Source organism: Sebastes fasciatus, chromosome 16, assembly GCF_043250625.1.
Source record: "Sebastes fasciatus isolate fSebFas1 chromosome 16, fSebFas1.pri, whole genome shotgun sequence".
Lineage (NCBI taxonomy): Eukaryota > Metazoa > Chordata > Actinopteri > Perciformes > Sebastidae > Sebastes > Sebastes fasciatus.
In genome coordinates, this window is record NC_133810.1 from 13,682,227 (window position 1) to 13,701,538 (window position 19,312).

General features: G+C 41.8%; 1 protein-coding gene across 4 annotated transcripts in view; it reads left to right on the top strand.

The window, feature by feature from the left end:
* LOC141753357 (transcription factor COE1) overlaps nucleotides 1-19,312 on the top strand; it is a 100,288-nt gene that overhangs the window by 66,496 nt on the left and 14,480 nt on the right. For all 4 annotated transcript variants that reach the window (XM_074611934.1, XM_074611932.1, XM_074611933.1 and 1 more), the window contains 5 exons: nucleotides 1,433-1,514; nucleotides 3,561-3,702; nucleotides 5,371-5,504; nucleotides 7,350-7,476; nucleotides 14,757-14,845. In XM_074611934.1, the coding sequence (XP_074468035.1) occupies nucleotides 1,433-1,514; nucleotides 3,561-3,702; nucleotides 5,371-5,504; nucleotides 7,350-7,476; nucleotides 14,757-14,845 (574 nt within the window). The remainder of the gene's footprint in view (nucleotides 1-1,432; nucleotides 1,515-3,560; nucleotides 3,703-5,370; nucleotides 5,505-7,349; nucleotides 7,477-14,756; nucleotides 14,846-19,312) is intronic.

Sequence of the window (19,312 nt, forward strand, 5' to 3'; positions counted from 1 at the left end):
GTTTTACACTCAGACCTGCCACTGGGCTGTGCTGCACCGTCACACACACACACACACACACACACACACACACACACACACACTCACATGTGGAGTACATGTTTGCACGCACACACTCACACCAGTGCACACCTCTGCTTTGTTCTGGAGGTCCAGTACAAGGCTGTCATCTCTAGAACAGTAGAGCACCAGGCTCTGCCACAAGGGAATGGAGGTGAAACAAAAGTTGAAATTATTTCAGTGTGGAGTTTAACTGTGTTCAGATAAATACAGACGGTGGTCACAATGTGATGAAACACAATATAATAGCGCTGCAATTTCTGTGAAACTTACTTATATTTTTGTTGCGACAGAGAGATGCTGATTTTTTTTGATGATCCTTTACAGGTGGTGCATTATCTATGCGTGCTTGCTTTTCAAAATGCCTCGTACATTCAGATGTGTTTGTTTCTGTTTAATTCTACTCAACAATAGGACATTCAAGCAATCATAGAAAGTAGGGCTGTCAATCGATTAAAATATTTAATCGTGATTAATCGCATGATTGTCCATGATTAATTGTGATCGCAAATTAATCGCACATTTTGTATCTGTTCAAAATGTATCTTACAGGGAGAGTTGTCAAGTATCAAGTTAAAGCAATTAGTGGCGTTACACACAGATGTAACAAACACAAATGTGTGTTTGTGTGTCTTTGTTATTGTGCGAGTGTGCCTTGTTGCTTCTGCGAGGCTGGCCAGCTGGCTCACACCAAAACACAACCTGGATGTGTTTGTTAGCTGTTGATGGCCATCTGTGTGTTTGATTTATTCTGTAATATAGATTCATGACATATGGTCCCGTTTCAAACACACAATGTCAACATAGTTCCGCCCTTTCTTTATGATTTAACATCAGGGTTAGTGATCAGAGAAGACCTCTACAAGAACTATTTTGAAAATCTTAATAAGGAAGTTTTTTGAAGCCATAATCTAAATAAAGTTGCAGTGGGCCTCCACATTGCTAGAAATCACTGAGGATGATGGTCTAGTTGAACAAAGACCTGAGGAAAGGTGAAAGCAGTAAGGAAGTATTTTATGTTGAATTTTGGATATAAAAATTCGGATTTTCTCAAACTTAAACTGGCTCACAGTCACCAGTTTTGCTGGAGTGTGCTGCTTTATTTGCCTTCTTGTATGTTCATCCAACACCTTTATGTGGCATTTCAAAGCAGTCGTGTGGATTTAAGAACAAAAAAACCTGTTCCACACATCCACAAGGAATTTTGACTTTCCAACAGTATGAAATATTAATTTCTCTATCTGCATTTGGGGTTCTGACTGTGCTGTATGTTGTAGACTGACCTTGAATTCACATATCCTGGAGGAAAGCAGTGGAGTTTAGTCTTCCCTCTGGTCTAATGTTAACCTGCGTGTCCTCTCTGTCTCTACAGATTCTTCCTCAAGTTTTTCCTCAAGTGCAACCAGAACTGTCTAAAAAATGCAGGAAACCCACGAGACATGAGGAGGTTCCAGGTAGAAACCACCACACTGTTTTTACTCTCCTCATTTAAAGCTTCCTTTTTCTGTGTGTGTTTGCATGTCCTTTTCTCCCTCAGTCTCTCTCTACTTTCCCTGTGGACATAACACGTAATAACACACATAACTGTATGGTTATTGTAACACATAAACACAGGAACGTGTGAGTGTGTATGTGTGTGTGTGTGTGTGTGTGTGTGTGTGTGTGTGTGTGTGTCGACTTGGGTGCCGATTCGATATGCATTGCGATTTTTAAGTATTGCGATTCGATATTGCGATTTATTGATAAATGGACTTGCCTTTACAGGTACAGTATATAGTGCTTTTCTAGTCTTCCGACCACTCAAAGCGCTTTACGCTACATGTCAGCATTCACCGATTCACACAAACATTCATACACTGTTGGCAGAGGCTGCCATGCAAGGGGCCAACTTTGCCCATCAGGAATTAATCTAAATACTCATTCACACACCGATGGCTATGCCTTCGGGAGCTTGCTCAAGGACTCGTCGACATGTGACCCGGAGCAGCCGCGGATCAAACCACTGACCTTTCGATTGGTGGACGACCTGCTCTACCCTCGGAGCCACAGCCGCCCCAATTGCTATTATTGCTATTTTTGTTAACATTTTTAACACTAGACCATGGGAAAAAGTTGAATCAAACACTTCTTGGGACTTTTACTTTGGAAAATATCTAAATTAATACGGTAAAAATGTTTGATTTTCAGAATGTATGTAGTCTGAGATGTCCTGAAGTCAAATATATCAGTCATTGTCAGGTATTATTTATAAAAAAAAATTCCAGCAACCCAAAAATCAAAGAATAAAGAAATTTCCCTCACATATTAGTGGTATTTTCTTTTTAATTTATAAGGGGCATGTAATGTTTTATACTTCTGGCGAATATAATCCAATCAATCAATCAATCAATCGGAACGGATATGACGTCACGTTACTCAGACTACAACAATAAAAGCAGCAACTTCCTTTTATTTCCGCATAGACTCAAATGAAGCAAATATATCGATTCTGCCATTAAAAAAATCAATTTCAAAATTGCAATACATACTGTAGTTGAATCGATTTTTTTTCCCACCCATAATTTGCATGTCCTTCTCTTCCCTCAGTCTCTCTCTACTTTCCCTTTGGCCATAACAGATAATAACACACATAACATTATGGTTATTGTAACACATAAACACAGGAATGTGTTTGTGTTTCTGTGTAAGTAAATAAACTATCAGAGCCTTTACAGGAAACATGAGATCCTGACCCTGACGAGGCAGAACATAAATATACACACAATGTAGGAAAGGAAGGAAGAAAGAGAGAGGTGGAAAGAAAGAGAGGATGTTGTGGGGTTGTGAATAAGATTTAAGGCAGTGCAGTCTTTATTATTTCCTTATCTTCACGGCCACAACACAATCAGGAAGACACCACTTGAGTCTGAGTGGACGCCCAGGAGATACTGATAGATTTATTACCATTGCACGTGTGTGTGTGTGTGTGTGATATGTGTATGTGTGTCTGTTGCGTCTGTGCTGTGGGTGAGATAGTATGTGTGTGTGTGAGAGAGAGAGAGTGGTACGGTAGCGAGTGTGTGACAGTATCTGTGCCTCTAATTGTGCAGCTCTATTGTAGTGGAACCAGAGAAGACAGCTCTGTTTCCCTGGGAGATAATTAAGGGCTGGACCCATCAGGAACTATTGAACAGAGGAGGATAGACACCACACATATACACACACTTACTTAGTGTGTGTTGAGTGTGATGGTAATAGCAGTGATAACGGGTTACATTTAAGGAGCTTTTCACAGTTTCACGCTTTTAACTCCGGCTTGCAATGATCTCCCGACCCCACACTTTGTAATTCCTCGTTTTTTTTCCTCTTTTCTTCTCTTCTTTCCATTTGCCCTCTCCCTCTTTGTCCACTCTTTTCCTCCCCTTCTTCCTCCCATCTCACCCAACCCTTCTTCTCTTCTATCTCACCACTCCTCACGTCTGTCCCCCCCCATCTCCATCCCGTCCCCTGCTTCTCTCCAGGTGGTGGTATCGACTACGGTGAGCGTTGAGGGACATGTCCTGTCAGTCTCCGACAACATGTTCGTCCACAACAACTCCAAACATGGCCGACGGGCCCGCAGACTCGACCCCGTGGAAGGAACGCAGTCTTACCTAGAACACGGTAACACAAGAGTGTGTGTGTGTGTGTGTGTGTGTGCGTGTGTGTGTGGGTGTGTGTGTGTGTGTGTGTGTGAATGTGTGTGAGCGTAAGCAGCATGGCCACCAGATGGTTGATGGTTTAATCCTATCAGGTGATTCCTGCCCCTCCATCTGGCTAATCCAACCCACTACACACACACACACACACACACACACACACACAAAAATGCATGGTGTGATGCTCTGTGTGTATATGTGTGTGTTGCTAGGTCTAATATCATTATGATTCTTTTTCATAAGCAAACCCAGACTGAAGGATGTTGTTGTAATTCAGATGAACGGCGATAATCACACACACACACACACACTTTGGGGAGAGTTGGATTTTGACAGACAAGCTTTTATTGTTGCGATATGGGATCGGATATGAGCTTATACACACTCACACAATACCGAAGTGACATAAAGCTGACTGTATCCATTCTGTCTGAGGTATTATGAGCCTTCTGTGTGTGTTTTTATCCGTGTCATATCATTAGTTTTAAAAACGAACTGCCATAATCTCATGTCAGTCTGGCTTTGGGGATAAACAAACAGTAAATAAACAGTACAGATACTCTCAAAATGATGGTATCACACTTCATTTAAAATAGTTAAAAGAATGAGAAAACAGGAATGCATTTTCCTCATCTTCACATAATAATGAAACATTTTTGAAACAGCATTTTTTAACAGCGATAAATTGCGTAAATCTTTTTTCTTTTGTGGCTCATCTCTGTCTCACAAGGCCTGCAAATACGTTTAGTTTGTTCTTTTCATTTGGGAACAAGCTTTCAACTGCATCTCATGGTCCATAAAAAATAGAGTTACAGTTTTTTAATTTGAGTCAAAGGTCTTACTGATAACATTTTTATGTAGACGAATCATTTTATTAAAATAGTACATCCACAGAGCCTTTAGAAAGATGCTGAATAAAGGAATGGCTTTTCCTGAAAAGAAATATTATGATTGTGAATTAATCATTTAAAAAATTGTGGCTGGTCCAAAATGAATGTTTTGTTTATATCTTTGGAAGATGTTAAATTCCACATTAAAGTGTCTAAAAAGTCCTAAAAAACTGAATAAATTATGGTTTATAGAGTATGGTCTATGACCTGCTCTATATGAAAAGCGTCTCGAGATAACTTCTGTTATGATTTGACGCTATATAAAAATAAATTGAATTGAATTGAGTTTGAAAATTAAAAGAAAAGAAGCCAAAAACTAATCTAAAACCTCAGCACTTACTGTATGTGCTTTGTTTATTCTGTCATTCCACTCAGTAGAACAGTTTACCAGGAGAAACCTCACTACTGAAGGACCAGTATAGAAAGACTTTGAATCTGCAGTGTATTCAGAGCATGAGTGTGCTGTGCTCATCTGGGCCACTGCCAAAAGCCAAGGGTGTAGCATGAAGAAATATGAGGTGCAGATGCGAAAGGGATGAAAAGGCTTCAAGCCAGATTTCCCTCCCAGTTCAGTGACTGATTGGTCTTTAAATGAAACAAATGTTTTCTCTACAACCACGACTTGTTGAGTAACATTTCACATGTCAAGGGTGAATGTTGACTCTCAAATGCCAACAATCTTTTAATGTTTGTTTTACTCTTCTCTCTCTTGGCTACTATAATTCCTCCTCTCGTCGCTCCAGGAACAGCTCCTTGCATTAAAGCCATCAGTCCCAGCGAGGGGTGGACTACGGGGGGCGCTACGGTCATCATCATAGGAGACAACTTCTTCGACGGTCTCCAAGTCATCTTCGGTACCATGCTGGTTTGGAGCGAGGTCAGTTTGCCTGCAATCGCCATCCTGCCTCGATGTTGTTTCAACCCCTCGACTGTGTGCTTTTGCCCTCGGACCGTTGGAAGTAATTCAATATGAAAACATACTTTTCCTCACGGTCGGGCTCTTAACTGCGTGTGATCATGTGAATGTTTGCGTGTGAATGTTTGTCTAAGTGAGGTTTGCTTCTCTAATGAGTCCCCCCACCAACAAGCGACCGCCGCCCATCTCTACCTTCCTCACCCACACTCCCTCTGTCTCCTTCTCTATGGAATACTGATCAGATCAGCAGATTTTGATAGCCATCGGCTTAATGCTCACAAAAACACACACACATACACACACACATACACATACAGAGCTCACTGTCGTACTTTTCCCCAGCGCAACTCCTCTACAGAATGTTTATTTGTCTTCTGACTCCACTCACCGTGTGCGCCGAGCGACCATGGCTCCTTTCCAACAACAACACCCAGTGTATGTGTGTGTGTACATGCTGGCATACTTGGATGTGTGTGTGTGTGTGTCTGTGTGTGTGTGTTAAGAGCTGAGGGGTTTGTTTACAGTGTTGAGAGCCACACTTACACACACTAACATGTGTACAGAGTCTCAGTTCAGTTCAAACTGACTCAGCTCTCTTGGCGTTCCTCAGACTGGCTACTAATGGATTTTGGCCAACCAAATGTTTCATTTGCACTCAACCTGATTATTGATTCCGAAGCGAGAAAACACAGTTTGGAAATGTTTTATCGGTGGAAAGTGATGGCATGTTTGCCAAGTTGTGTTTGTCTGCAGCTCTTCCTCCTACCCGCAGATTTTTTAAACCTGGGCCAAATAATAAAAACTATTTCTGAAAAATAGAAATGTGATGCTAAAAAGTTTGTGTTTGTCACAAACAGCTCAATACAATGATTCATTTTGAGCGATGCACTTATCCGACTTTTTCAGTCCCGATACCGATAGTGATACCTGGGCTTTGGGTATCGGCTGATACCGTGTACCGATCCGATACCAGTGTTTAATTCATAAGTTGTACGCCTCACTGTGTGGAAGTGACTGGGATCATTCTTCTATGTGTGAGGCAGCATCAGGCTTGACTTCAACATTGTTTTCTTAACTTTGTAAAACAAAATGTAACAAATAAATACATAGATACAAATTTAGGGAATTGTTATTTATTTTATTATTATTATGTTTATTATTAATGGCAAAATTCCTGTTAATTGGCAAAATTAACAGAAAAGAACTGGACTATTTTGTGCATGTAAACTTAGTCAATGTTGTATTGTCAGTGACGCATTCAAAACCAAACCAAATTATAAGTCAAAAAATGATATGTCTATTTATAGGATTTCGATTAATACAGTATAGGATTAAAGGAGTATCTCCTCCCCTTAGATGGAAGCTAGGACGGGAAAAAGGAAACTGTTTGCTGCACACATCAACTTCGGATGCAAACATGCATCAAATGCAAATGTAAATACAGCTCGGTTTGAGAAGCCTTTCACCACATTAACAAGTGCAAATGCAAAACATCTCCAACCCACTAACTAAAATAAACTTTAGAGTGGAGCTCCAACCAGAAAGCTCGTACAAAATCACACACAGTAATGGATCCAGGGTCAGATTTAAAAGAACAAAAAAAACGTGTTTTAATGCATGGTGTAAACAATAGAACCCGGCTACACCTAATCAAGACGTCTGTTGGCAAAGAAACTCTAAAAGTTACGCCAGTGATTGTAGTGATGTTGTAACAACTGACGCAGAGAGCTGCATCACTTGGTCCCGATCAGGTGATGTGTTTTTGTGTATACTGACTCTTGGTCCGCCCTTTCCTTCCTTCTCTAGTTGATCACGCCGCACGCCATCCGGGTGCAGACGCCTCCCAGACACATCCCCGGGGTCGTTGAGGTCACTCTGTCTTACAAGTCCAAACAGTTCTGCAAAGGCACACCAGGACGGTTCATATACACAGGTAGGTCAACCACACACACGTACAAACACTCATGTACAGGCTCTTGATTTAAATGTATTGTTGTGATTTTTCTTCTGTTTTCTAGAGGTTTCTTTTAATTTTTTATTTTTATAAATGTGTGTTTGCATATATAAGTACTTGCCTGTTTGCGTCTGTGTCTGCATGTGTGTGTGTGTATGTGAATAGCGTCTATGAGTTGCAGTTCACTCTCGGGCCAGACAGTGTTGAACTAATGACTGTAGATTAGTCAACATTAACGACCCACACTCGTCAGAATGCTGCCATAATCAGAGGCTCGTTAAAACCAGCTACAATTAAACAGTCTGCTCTTTATAGCTCTCCATACTGAAACTATTAGTGAAATCACCCAGAACACCCAGTTTACTAACACACACACATACACACAGACACACACACACATACACACACAATTTTGGAAAAAGAGTGTGTGATTTCTAATCGGACTGCTGACTGTGAATGAGCGTTTTACTGCTAAACTCAGCCGACGAGGAAAAGGAGAGAAGTGAGGAAGAAAGCGTGTGTGTGTTTGCTCATTTAATTCGCACATACATGTGGAAATGGATGGAGGTGATGTGATGTCTGGTATTGATCCGCTCAACATGGCTCCATCACACCGTAATGGTGACGTCATTCCCAGAGAGGAAAGACAGAAAAGAAACACGGCCGCTGTATAAATAATCTTTGGAGACGTTTAATGACCCAGAGATAACGATGAGGATTTAAACCTGATCAATAGAGATGAAACAAACTCGCCATGAATAAATTGTCACTTTTAATGTTGGCGTCAAGTTCATGAAAGCTTTAATATCTCCTGGAAAATGCTAAAGAAAGTGATGAGTTTTGTGTTTCAAGCTTTGTTCTCAATAAAGGCAGAGCAAGTTGAAATCACGTACTATGTTTTATTAAAATTAATTCAATTTGCTTCAAGTCACATCATGTATAGAATGGTATTAGAAAAATACAATAAAATTAGGCCTGTCAAAGTTAACGTTATAATAACGCATTCATTTTGCGATTTTTAGGCTGTAGCAGGCTGAGTTTTAAAGCTAGAGTGGAGATACGGGCATCATATGAAACTAGAGAACCTAATGAATCCATTGGTATCAAGATATGTGATTGAAAATTGGGTTCTATGGGTACCCATCTATTTTAATCAATTGACAGCTCTAAATAAAATGAAACAATAACAAGAAAAAAAAGAAAAGCAGGGAAGAAGAGGTCAAGCAGTTTGGCTGACTAGACAAAGAAAATAGCTCCACCTATAGGAACTCATTCAACAATGGAAAATGCTGTGGAAAAAAACTGTCAACACAAGAAATGAGAGAAAGAAACCAGATTGTTTTTGTTTTAAATGTCTTGATGAAGTTCGGAAGACTGAGACATGTCAAGTGATGTTCTTAAGGGCAGTGTGAGTTGTGCTGCATGTCGCTTAAAGGAACAGTGTGTAGGATCTGGCAGTGTCTAATGGTGAGGTTGCAGATTACAACTTCTCCCCTGTGCCAAGCGTGTAGGATTGCTACGGTGGCTCTCTGGAGCCAGTTGTTGTAAGAGTAGAGTGCTTAGTGTGTGTGTGCTTAGTGTGTGTGTGTGTGTGTGTGTGTGTGTGTGTGTGTGTGTGTGTGTGTGTGTGTGTGTGTGTGTGTGTGTGTGTGTGTGTGTGTGTGTGTGTGTGTGTGTGTGTGTGTGTGTGTGCGAATGGGAAGTGAGTGGTGAAGCAAGAGAAAGAGAGCGGCGGCGATGGGAGCGAGTAACGTTATCGACTCCGGCCCGAAAAAGTTAACAGAGTTTGGTTTGTAACATGGCAGACTCTGTGAAGAGGGGAACGGCTCCATATGTAGATATAAACGGCTAATTCTAAGGTAACAAAAACACAACAATTCTTATTATCAGGTGATTATACACTAAAGAAAACACATTTATTAATATTATATTCCATTTCTGCCAATAGATCCCCCTAAATGCTTTTTAAATGTTCCTGGTCGGTAGTTTCTTTGTACAGACTAAGGTACTCGGCCTGTGTGCCTCCTTCAATGTTCTTCAGTCAAAACATCTTTGGTCCGACCCTGAGGCTAGCCGGCCGGTAATTGGTCCGTCTGGTGTCTAACTGCGTCTCCTATTGGGCGGAGATGACCCCGCGTGACCTCGCCATTGGCTGATCGCTTCAACATGTGACCCAGGAAACGCGATCCGTTACTGCGGTTGCCTGACCCCGCCTCAAGGTCGACTTCTTTCTGGAAGTCTCTGGTGAGAGGTCACGGCGGTGGAGGCTGATTGGCTGTTGAGGTTTTTCAGCGCTGCTTAGCTGTGGTTGCCTCTGGGTGTAAGGAGCGAGCAATTAACCACGCTCGCGAGCGCGTGCACGCAAGTACGCGGCAACGTAAACACACACAAAGCCGCCCTTGCATAGGGGTCGTGTCTTACACAACTTACCACACGCACTTTCAAACAGGGGCAGGAGTTGAAAGTAATTGTAAATCAGAGAGATATGAGGGAAAGATGGTGAGTAGTCTGGTAAACAGATGGTCTACCACACACACACACACACACACACATACACACACACACATAGTGCCGTATGGCTGCTTCATCGGCCTGGTGGGAAAAATTAACATTCTCGACATCACACACTCCTATAAAAATACAATGGTACAAAGTGACAATCAATAAATGCTCTCACACACACAGACGTTACACATGAGCGCACACACACACACTCACATATGTAGAGCTGATTTATCGTCAATGCAGCTGCATAAGAAAAATCCATATCTCAGCCGTGGAGAAGAAACTTTCAGTGAAAGCTGAAAAGGCGTCACAATTTTAGACTTTTCTCTCTTTTTTACGAGCAATTCAACTTTCATTTTGCAGACACGGAAAGAGAGAAATAAAAGAGATTGAAGTATAGAGGGAGAGAGAGAGACAGTAAAACGAAAGAGAGACGCATATAAAAAGAGAGACAGAAAGGTGGACTTTTTAAAACCAGATTGTAAAGTATTGATCGGCTTATAAGTGGATCACACCGATACTGATACACGCATGCAGATACACACACATGTACATATACACACACATACAAACACAGAAAGTCGCTGAGAGGAGTGGAGCCAGAGAGAAAGAGATCTCATCTCATAAGGGGAAGAATGAAGCAATAATTCAGTGGTATTGAACTGCTGGCTGGCCAGAGAATCGATCCCACCACACCTCCTCTCCTCCTCTTCTTCGTCTTCTTCTTCTTCTCCTTTTACATCAGCCCCGTCTGTCCTTTCATCCACCCAGCATCATCCTTGTTTTTCTCCTTTCCCACCTTTGCTCTCTTCTGTTTAAACACTGCCAAAACACAACTAGCAAAACATCACCAATGTACAGTATAATAAAAGCATAAGAAAGCCTAGACATGCAGCATGCTTTTTCTCTCTTCCCCCCTCTTCTTTTCTTCTGTTCACATTTTATTGTGAAACAGGAGTGGAGGGTCTGTCCTCATGAAACTTCTATGAGTATTGATCTGCGGGCAGCTCTGGACTCTGAGGAAGAGTGAGGCTGGAGGGGGAGTGATGGAGGAGTGGATGGATGGATGGATGGATGAAAGTGGCAGAAGGTGTAGTTAAGTAGGAGGGGGAAGGAGACGGAGCAGAAAAGAGGGGGGGATGGGGAGGTGGAGGAGAGCAGGAGGGATTCATGCAGAAAGGCTTTCCTGGGCAGCAGGGGGGCAGAATGCAACGTATTCTCATACAACGGTTTGTATGATATCTTACAAAGAACTTATTCCTCCTTTTTTTTTTTTTTTTCTCCAAATGTCCAGCAGCACGTGTCAAGCTCCGCTCGTTACATGCATACAGTCTTTTTCAAATAAACTTCCGTCTTCACAGGAAACAACTTGGTTAGGTTTAGGCAAGAAAGCTACTTAGTTAGGTTTAGGAAAAGATCGACTTGGTTAGGTTTAGGCAACAAAACTACTTAGTTAAGTTTAAGAAAAGATCACGGTTTGGTTAAAAATAATTCCGGAAGTTACGTGACAAATAAATCTACGTTGACCCACTAATCCACCCCGACCTCTTCATACTTCCTGGCTCACGATTATGTGAATTACACGCAAATTATACACAAGTTGATTTGTAAAATGTGTAAAAATGAAGGAGCATTCATAGATTTGCTGTTGGAAAACACTCCTAACTTAAACTGATTGTCATCATCGTTCAGGATGGATGTTGGAGTAGTTGATATCTTTTTTAGGGAGTTTCTCAGCAGGCGTCGCACATCTCAAAACGGCGTCACTGGGAAACCCATCTGTAAGACTGGAGATAAGTGTATTTTGGTGTTTGCGGGTGTCAGTGTGACCAGTGTTTCTGCGATGGATGCATTACGGCTGGCTGGTATTACTGATGCCTTTTACAGCTGATGTGCAATCAATTGGACGGCTTTGGCTGCACTGATACTATTTCTGTTTCTGTGCAGAAAGAAACCACCAGAGAAATCGTTGGAGAAACCTGACCTTTTGTTCTTCAAAGTACACACACACACACACACTGACATTAGCCTCCACACACACATAAACACATACAAACATTCACACACCATCCAGGGATTTAAGGAGCATATTGTTCTATTAATAAAGAGTCGGTTGGAGACACTTAAGGCCTGAGGCATCAAAACTACTTTAGGTCATCCTGTTATGTACATTATGTGTCTTTGTATGTGTGTGTATGTGTGTTATATTAGTGCTGGCATCAGTTAAACGTCTCCAGAGATGTGCCGAGTGTGTGGATCTGACACTGGCAGTTAATTCTGACAGTTGATATCCCACCGACTGTTAGGCAGCTGTTTTTGTGCTTTTGTTTTTCTCAACTGAGTTTTTTTTTTCTTCCTTTTTTTGGATGGTTTAACAACTGCTCTCCTCTCCTCTCCTTTCCTTATTCCCTCACCTCCTCTCTCACCTTAAATGTATTCTTTTAGTCTCTTCCATCTATCCCCTGCTTTACTTTCCCCTCCGTTCTCCTCGACCTAACTCCTCCACACCAATCATGTTGATGTAGTTATCATATATAAATCATAAAATCATAATTTGTCCAGAGCTCTGTGTGGGAGAACTATTCATGACAGTTTAACATCTGGTATTTTTTTTACAGCTCACAATTTATGAAGTTATGTTGCTAACAAATTGAGTGGTTTAGGACATAACAGAAACCAGAAACTTGGGTGTGATGTGTTAATAAAACAGACATACATATAAAACACATGCACACACACACACACATATGCTAAAAGAAACGAGAAAACAACACATAAGACATTCAGCTGCAAGTAATTTATCAGTTCTGGATGTGGAAAGTACCAAATATCACTCCAGCTGCACACTTGGACATCACACACACACACACACACACACGCACGCATGCACGCACGCACACACACACACACCCCACACCTACATGTCTTCATCCAGCGCAGCTTTTCTACCTCTTTCTTCTTCTATTATTCCTCCCTCCATCTGTCATACACACACACACACATGCAGTAACTTTAGCATAGGGTGAAGACACATGTTCAGTACAGATAAATAAACGCACACAAAACCATCAGTCTTGCTGACAGAGCTTTCAGAGCCCGACTTGATTGACATATTGATTGGATAACGACTGCAGAAGAACGTAATTGCAACATTAAGGCGAACACTAAGCTTTCTCTAAGACCCTTTAAATTATACTTGCAGTGTTATTATCATACAGATGCTTTTTGACACCATTAGTTAGGTCTATCCATCTGAACATTTGCATGTTGCATGTTGTGAAGCCGATGCTTATGTGCCTTAAACTTGCATTCTTTCTAATAGCCAGCAGGGGGCGACTCCTCTGGTTGCAAAAATAAGTCTGATTGTTTAGAAGTCTATGAGAAAATGACCCTACTCCTCACTTGATTTATTACCTCAGACATTCGGTAGGTAGAGATAGAGATTTCTGATTGTCTGTTATCGTGAGAAGTTTAGACCAAATATTCAACTTTTCTGTGTTCGGAATTATTTTCTTCAAAACACCTACATGTCAAATCACAGGGTAATTTTAACCTACAAGACTCACCCAGGGTTGGAAATTAGTACCAGCCACCAGCCAAATGCTGGTAAAATATGCAAGTGGCTGCTAGATTTGCTTCACTCACCAGCCAAAAAAACAATGGTAATCTATTGAGTGGCTGGTAGATTTTGGAGTCCACCAGCCAAAGTGGCAGGTGGACAAAAAAGTTAATTTCCAACCCTGAGACTCACGTTATAGACGTCAGATTTCCATACAGTTTAATTATGAAATCCTAGCACACCACAGAGTGCCTCTCCTGCCATGCTATTATTCTGTGTTGCTCTTTGTACAACAACAACTTTTTTAAAAAGAGCACAGATTCGACTAACAAAATGAAGCTCAACTCGGGTGACTTCTCGGCTGATGGTTCAAATCACCAACATGCAAGGGGAAGCGTTTAAATGCTCATCAGCAGACAAAAACAAAAGTCACACATTTTCACACCAGCAGCCTCCCAGAACAACCAGTCCTCCACTGAGCAGCTTCCCCAGTTACAGTTTCCCAGCCAGATTTTGAACTGCCGACCTCTCAGTCACACGCCTGCCTCTCTAACCTCCAGGCTTCTGTCGCCTTTCAGAGATCATGCTGAGCAGGTTCATTATTTTCCAACCCAGTCTTACAAGAAAAAAACCTACTTGATACCAGCGTGGGAGTTGGGAACAAAATGTCACAAAATGGGACGTCATCCTCTCTCCTCAGCGCTCAGATCCCCCCCCCGCTGATCGGCACAGATGTTGTGATTCTGTGTCTGTTTATCATGTATGCAGGCTCAGGTTGAACACCAACAGCATTAAAGGTGCACCGTGTAACATTTTAACATCCATAATCTGCTATCATGTTCCATGTTCACTGCGTTGTTTCCAGAAACAGCAGGCAGCTGTATTCAGGACAAAAACTTCTAGATAGGCTACCTGTCCAGCACCAAACGCTAGGCCGACTACATTAGCTGGTGAACAAATTGAAGCATTTATTATTTTTAAAAACTCTTTTTATTTGTGTTTTTCTATTGTAAACAGAAGATACTCAAATTGTTACATAAAAAAATAATAGCATACAGACGTTATGTATATGGAAAAAACAGTACTTAAAAAACAAGACCTGTGTGTATATATATATATACACTTATATATATACTCCAAAGGAATGCTAATTTTTTTACTCATCCCCCTTTCTGTTTCTCTTTGTCTTCTGCAGCACTGAATGAGCCAACCATTGACTACGGTTTCCAGAGGCTTCAGAAGGTCATCCCTCGGCACCCTGGGGACCCCGAGAGGCTGCCAAAGGTACCGAGGAAACATTCACCTCTTGCACATTTTTCTGATGCCTTAACTGGACAGTGACTGTAGAACTGAGCGAGGCTCCATCTCTTGCTTAGGGGCACTTGAGAAACACAGATACAGTAGCTCTTACAGAGATCAAACTAACAACTTCTCAGTTGCTACACCGAGTTGCTCTGCTGTCAAAGAACAAGCACACAGAGATGCACACACGTTAAAACACTAAGAACAAAAATCATTTTGTGTTTATGTTTTATTTGTTTGTTTTGTGTGTGTGTTATTTTTATATTTCTAAGCAGAATATGTGTTTTCAAATCTCCTGTGGGTTGTGATTTTACCTCTTCATGAACTCTGTGTGTGTGTGAGCTGCTTAAACCCGTTTACAGGGTGAGCTTTTGAATCTTCTCCAGATCAGAGAGTCATATCTGATTATTTGTTTATCAGCTGGAGATCAAGCGGAGTGTTTTAAAGGATCAGCAGATGTAAACAATTAGCACCAAACGATGAGCGCCGCTTTGATACCGAGCGCTGTCATCTTGATCTGTACATGCAGGGTGACTTTTCAAAGTGCATATGTGTGTGTTTGTGTGTGTGTGAGCATACTGAGTTAACTTGATTCCACTTAGAGCTCGCCTGTCTGGGTTGGCAGGGTGGGCTGGGTGGGGTCATGACCTTTTAAACAGCTGCTTTTGATTGGCTCCCCGTCCCCACTGGAGCTGATCCAGAACTGGCTGTCTTTGCTGTGACATCATTAAAGAATGGGCGCTGGTCATGATGTGATGATGTGGCTATGACGCGATGTCATCACCGCCGTGTCGACGCCCTGGCTCCTGCTCATGTGTTTGCAATGTAACGCGCGTTATCACTGTGGGAACGTGTTTAATACATCACACACAAACTTCACACCTCAAATGTTGTGAAGTCGGTGGATTCATAATCAGGAGTATTAATTACTTTCACTTGTTTACAGTATACTGTACTGTACATCGTAGGGTTTTTCAGCCTCACTGTTGTCTAAAGTAAGGGATAATGTACAGTGAGTCGGTCATTGTGAAATAAACCCCGACAGGGTGATGTGGCACCCCGATGCAAAGCGGAGGGGTCTTGCATCACCCTGAAGAGATTTATTTCACAATAATGACCCGCTAACTGTACATTATCCCGCTTATTACACGGCTACTTACTTAAGAAATCAATAATTTGACACAAGAATGGTCCTCCAGAGTTCGAATTCAGAACTGCGCCCATAGCAACGGTTTGTTATACATAGCAACGGTCTGCTATAAAGAAATAACAGACCGTAGAACGCCGTGATTGACCAATCAGAATCAAGTATTTAACAAAGCCTTATAATAAATGCTGGTATTAAAACCTGGAAACCGGATAAATATAATGAGTTTTAGAACATTTAAGGCTAGGGGCTATAGTATGTTTACTGCATACATTCATAAAACACACCAAACCTTTTGGAAAATGATTTTTATTCAATAAAAATAAAAACAATACCGTACAATACCAGAATCCTTATAAATGAATGCCTTTAATTAAACCGAAAGGCACGTGTTGCAGCGCTATCCTTCCCGTCTCAGCCGAGAACGGAGAAATGTCTGGCTGAGTCCTGCCGTGGAGACGAGCCAAGCCAGAGTCCTCGTCGCCGTTGCATATGTTGGGCTGAGAGGAAGCTCGCATGGGATGCACAGGGGCTTGCAGCCGGCACTGCCGGATATGTGCGTTGACAGCAGGCTCAAAACACCGCCGTTTAGGCCCGCAACGTGATTTTGACGTAGGCTACACTCGCACACAGAGGGATAGATGCTGAGTGCGGACAAAGAGGTGTAAAACCAGCACTCGTGGACTCATAATGACACACTTTTGTTTCGAAAAAAAAAACGTGTGGGGGAAGCCTCTGAGTGTGTGACAGAAGAATTGTGCTGCCTGCTTTAATGACACCAGTCTGTGCCGCCTACTAACCTAGAGATTAAAGCGCTCCTCCGGTCACGGTGGTCCCGCACGCTCAGCAGGTTGAGTCCCCCCATTAAAGCTTCAGAGCCCAAAAACTGGTATTCGGGACAGCCGTAGGCATCGGAGAGGATGAAAATGTGTTAAGCTTTAACATTACTACAGCATAAATTGTGCAAAAGGCTGTAGGAGTCAGGAATGGAGTGGAGGAATGAAGTGTGAGAAAATGTTGCTCTTTTAAAAGCTTTTACCCATGACCAGGCCTGTTATATTTAGAGCGACTTACATCGAGTGCTGCAGAAAAATCAGCTCGGGAAATGATGTTAGCAGCCCAAAGTGACGTTAGGTCCTTCTAGTAAAGGCTGAGTCAGAGCAGAAGAAGGATCGACTCATTTCTTCATGCATAAACAACACACACACGTGCACACAAACACACTCGATTTGTGAGAGATTTGGAGAGCATGACACACACCTTGTTAACACAGAATATGTAATGCTTCCACCTTTTCCTCTGACTTGTGTTGTTAGATTTATTTATACAACGGATAATTTGAACCAAGCAATCTAATATACCTGCATTCTGGTCATTCAGTTCCCATGAAGCATGCTGGGAGTGTGGAAGAAGAAGTGGTTGCTATATAAGCTAGCTATTTTTCTTGGTTTATTCTTTTATTATTGTTCTTATACAGATGGCACATATGCATTCATTACGCCAAACCTGCGCAGAAGAGTTAACCTTTACACTAACATTTTATTAGTGGCAAATATAAGGGGAAAAAATGAAAAATCTTGCTTCAGCCAACACATATTATTTTGTGGCTGTGCTTGTCAGGAGAAATAAAACAAATGAGCAAATTACGTGCACTAAATGGGTCCATAAATACTTCAAGAACCAAATACTGATATCACATCTGACCCCAGTTCACCATAAAGCACTTTAACATTATGAAAAAAACAATATTGGCACTGTATGTTTGGATAACCGGTCAAGTTTATTATAAGCAACATGATGTCACACAAGATATTTCCAGGCAAAACTACAATGAGAACCAGCAAGCTGCTGGAAATGCAACCAGTGTAGCTGGATGCAGAATACATAATGACGAGATTAAGAGCATGTTCATAGGGAGCACGAGAACTGGAAAGATTATAAAATCAGATTTTTATCCAGGTTTCGATTGAGACTTTCCCTGAACACTCAAGTTGGACAAGTGACTCTTTTTGCTGCGTCGCACTGTTGATGCTCTCTGTTTAGAACAATGTTCCTCTTGCATGTTTGTTCCAGTGTGTGTGCATTCCAGGGTAATTCATCATGGTGCAGCCTAGTTGTCGATTGAACCCTGAGACTTTATTACTGCTGCCCACCAGCAGTCAGTGTGGTGTGTGAGAGAGAGAGAGAGACTGTACATGTATTTGTCCCATGGATGTTGGATGGTGGATGCCTGTAGGAGCAATGTGAAAATATGACTTTGTGTTTGTCTTGTATGAGGAGGTTCAGCCCAGCCCTGTCTCCTAAAAATGACGTTCCCATACAACTAAATTGCATTCTCAATTACGATTAGAAGGAAACGTATTTTGTCGCAAATTACGTTTGTCTTTTACATATCAGAAATACCTTTGTAAGTCTGCGGACGGCCGCATCGAGTGACATAGTACGGGTGACGGGTGACGGGCAGAGCAGGTAACGTAGTATATTGCTGAGCGGACACTAAGCCTAACCCAGTAGTTTTGTTGCCTAAACCTAAATAAGTAGTTTTGTTGCGTTTTTGTTTTGTTATGTTTCCATTTACAACGTTAGTCACATGTTTAAAACGGTTTAAAACTAAAGTTGCCTGGTCGCATGGAAAGGCGTGTGAATGACACGATAATGTGCAAGGCAAAAGTATTCTGTACCTACTGCAATATAACGACTTAGAATTAAAGGGGAGAAAGACCACTAATGGCGAGGGGAAGGGAGTTGGGTCCAACGAATACAGGACTTTCAACTAGGAGAGCGGCGTTCAAGAGCGATGTTTTGTTTGGAAGTTACGTGACATTTGTCACGTGTTTTGTAGAGACATTTGTCATGATTTGTAATGACGTTTTTGATATTGATGTTTTTCCTAAACCTAACTAAGTGGTTTTGTTGCCCCCTGCTGGTACTGCACCTTCATACACACGTGTGATATTCATGCCTCGGCGAAGTAAAACGCGACACTGACACGCTGTCCTCTGCTGGATCGGTGGCTCTATTACACGCTTTGGTGTGATATCGGGTTGGGAGGTTATAGCGTGTGTGTGAGTTGGTGGGTGGGTGAATATACCTTGTGTTTTGGTTGGCGCCACACACACACTTGCCTGCTCATTGCGAGTATCGATCAGCCCTTTTATTGAAGTTATGAGAGTTTGTTATGAGCACTATAAAGAAGGCAGACAGGCAGACAGACAGACAGACAGACAGACAGTCAGACAGACGGGGCAGTGGAGTGTATGAGAGGATTACCAGTGGACAGCCGATTCTATAATTGTTCAGTG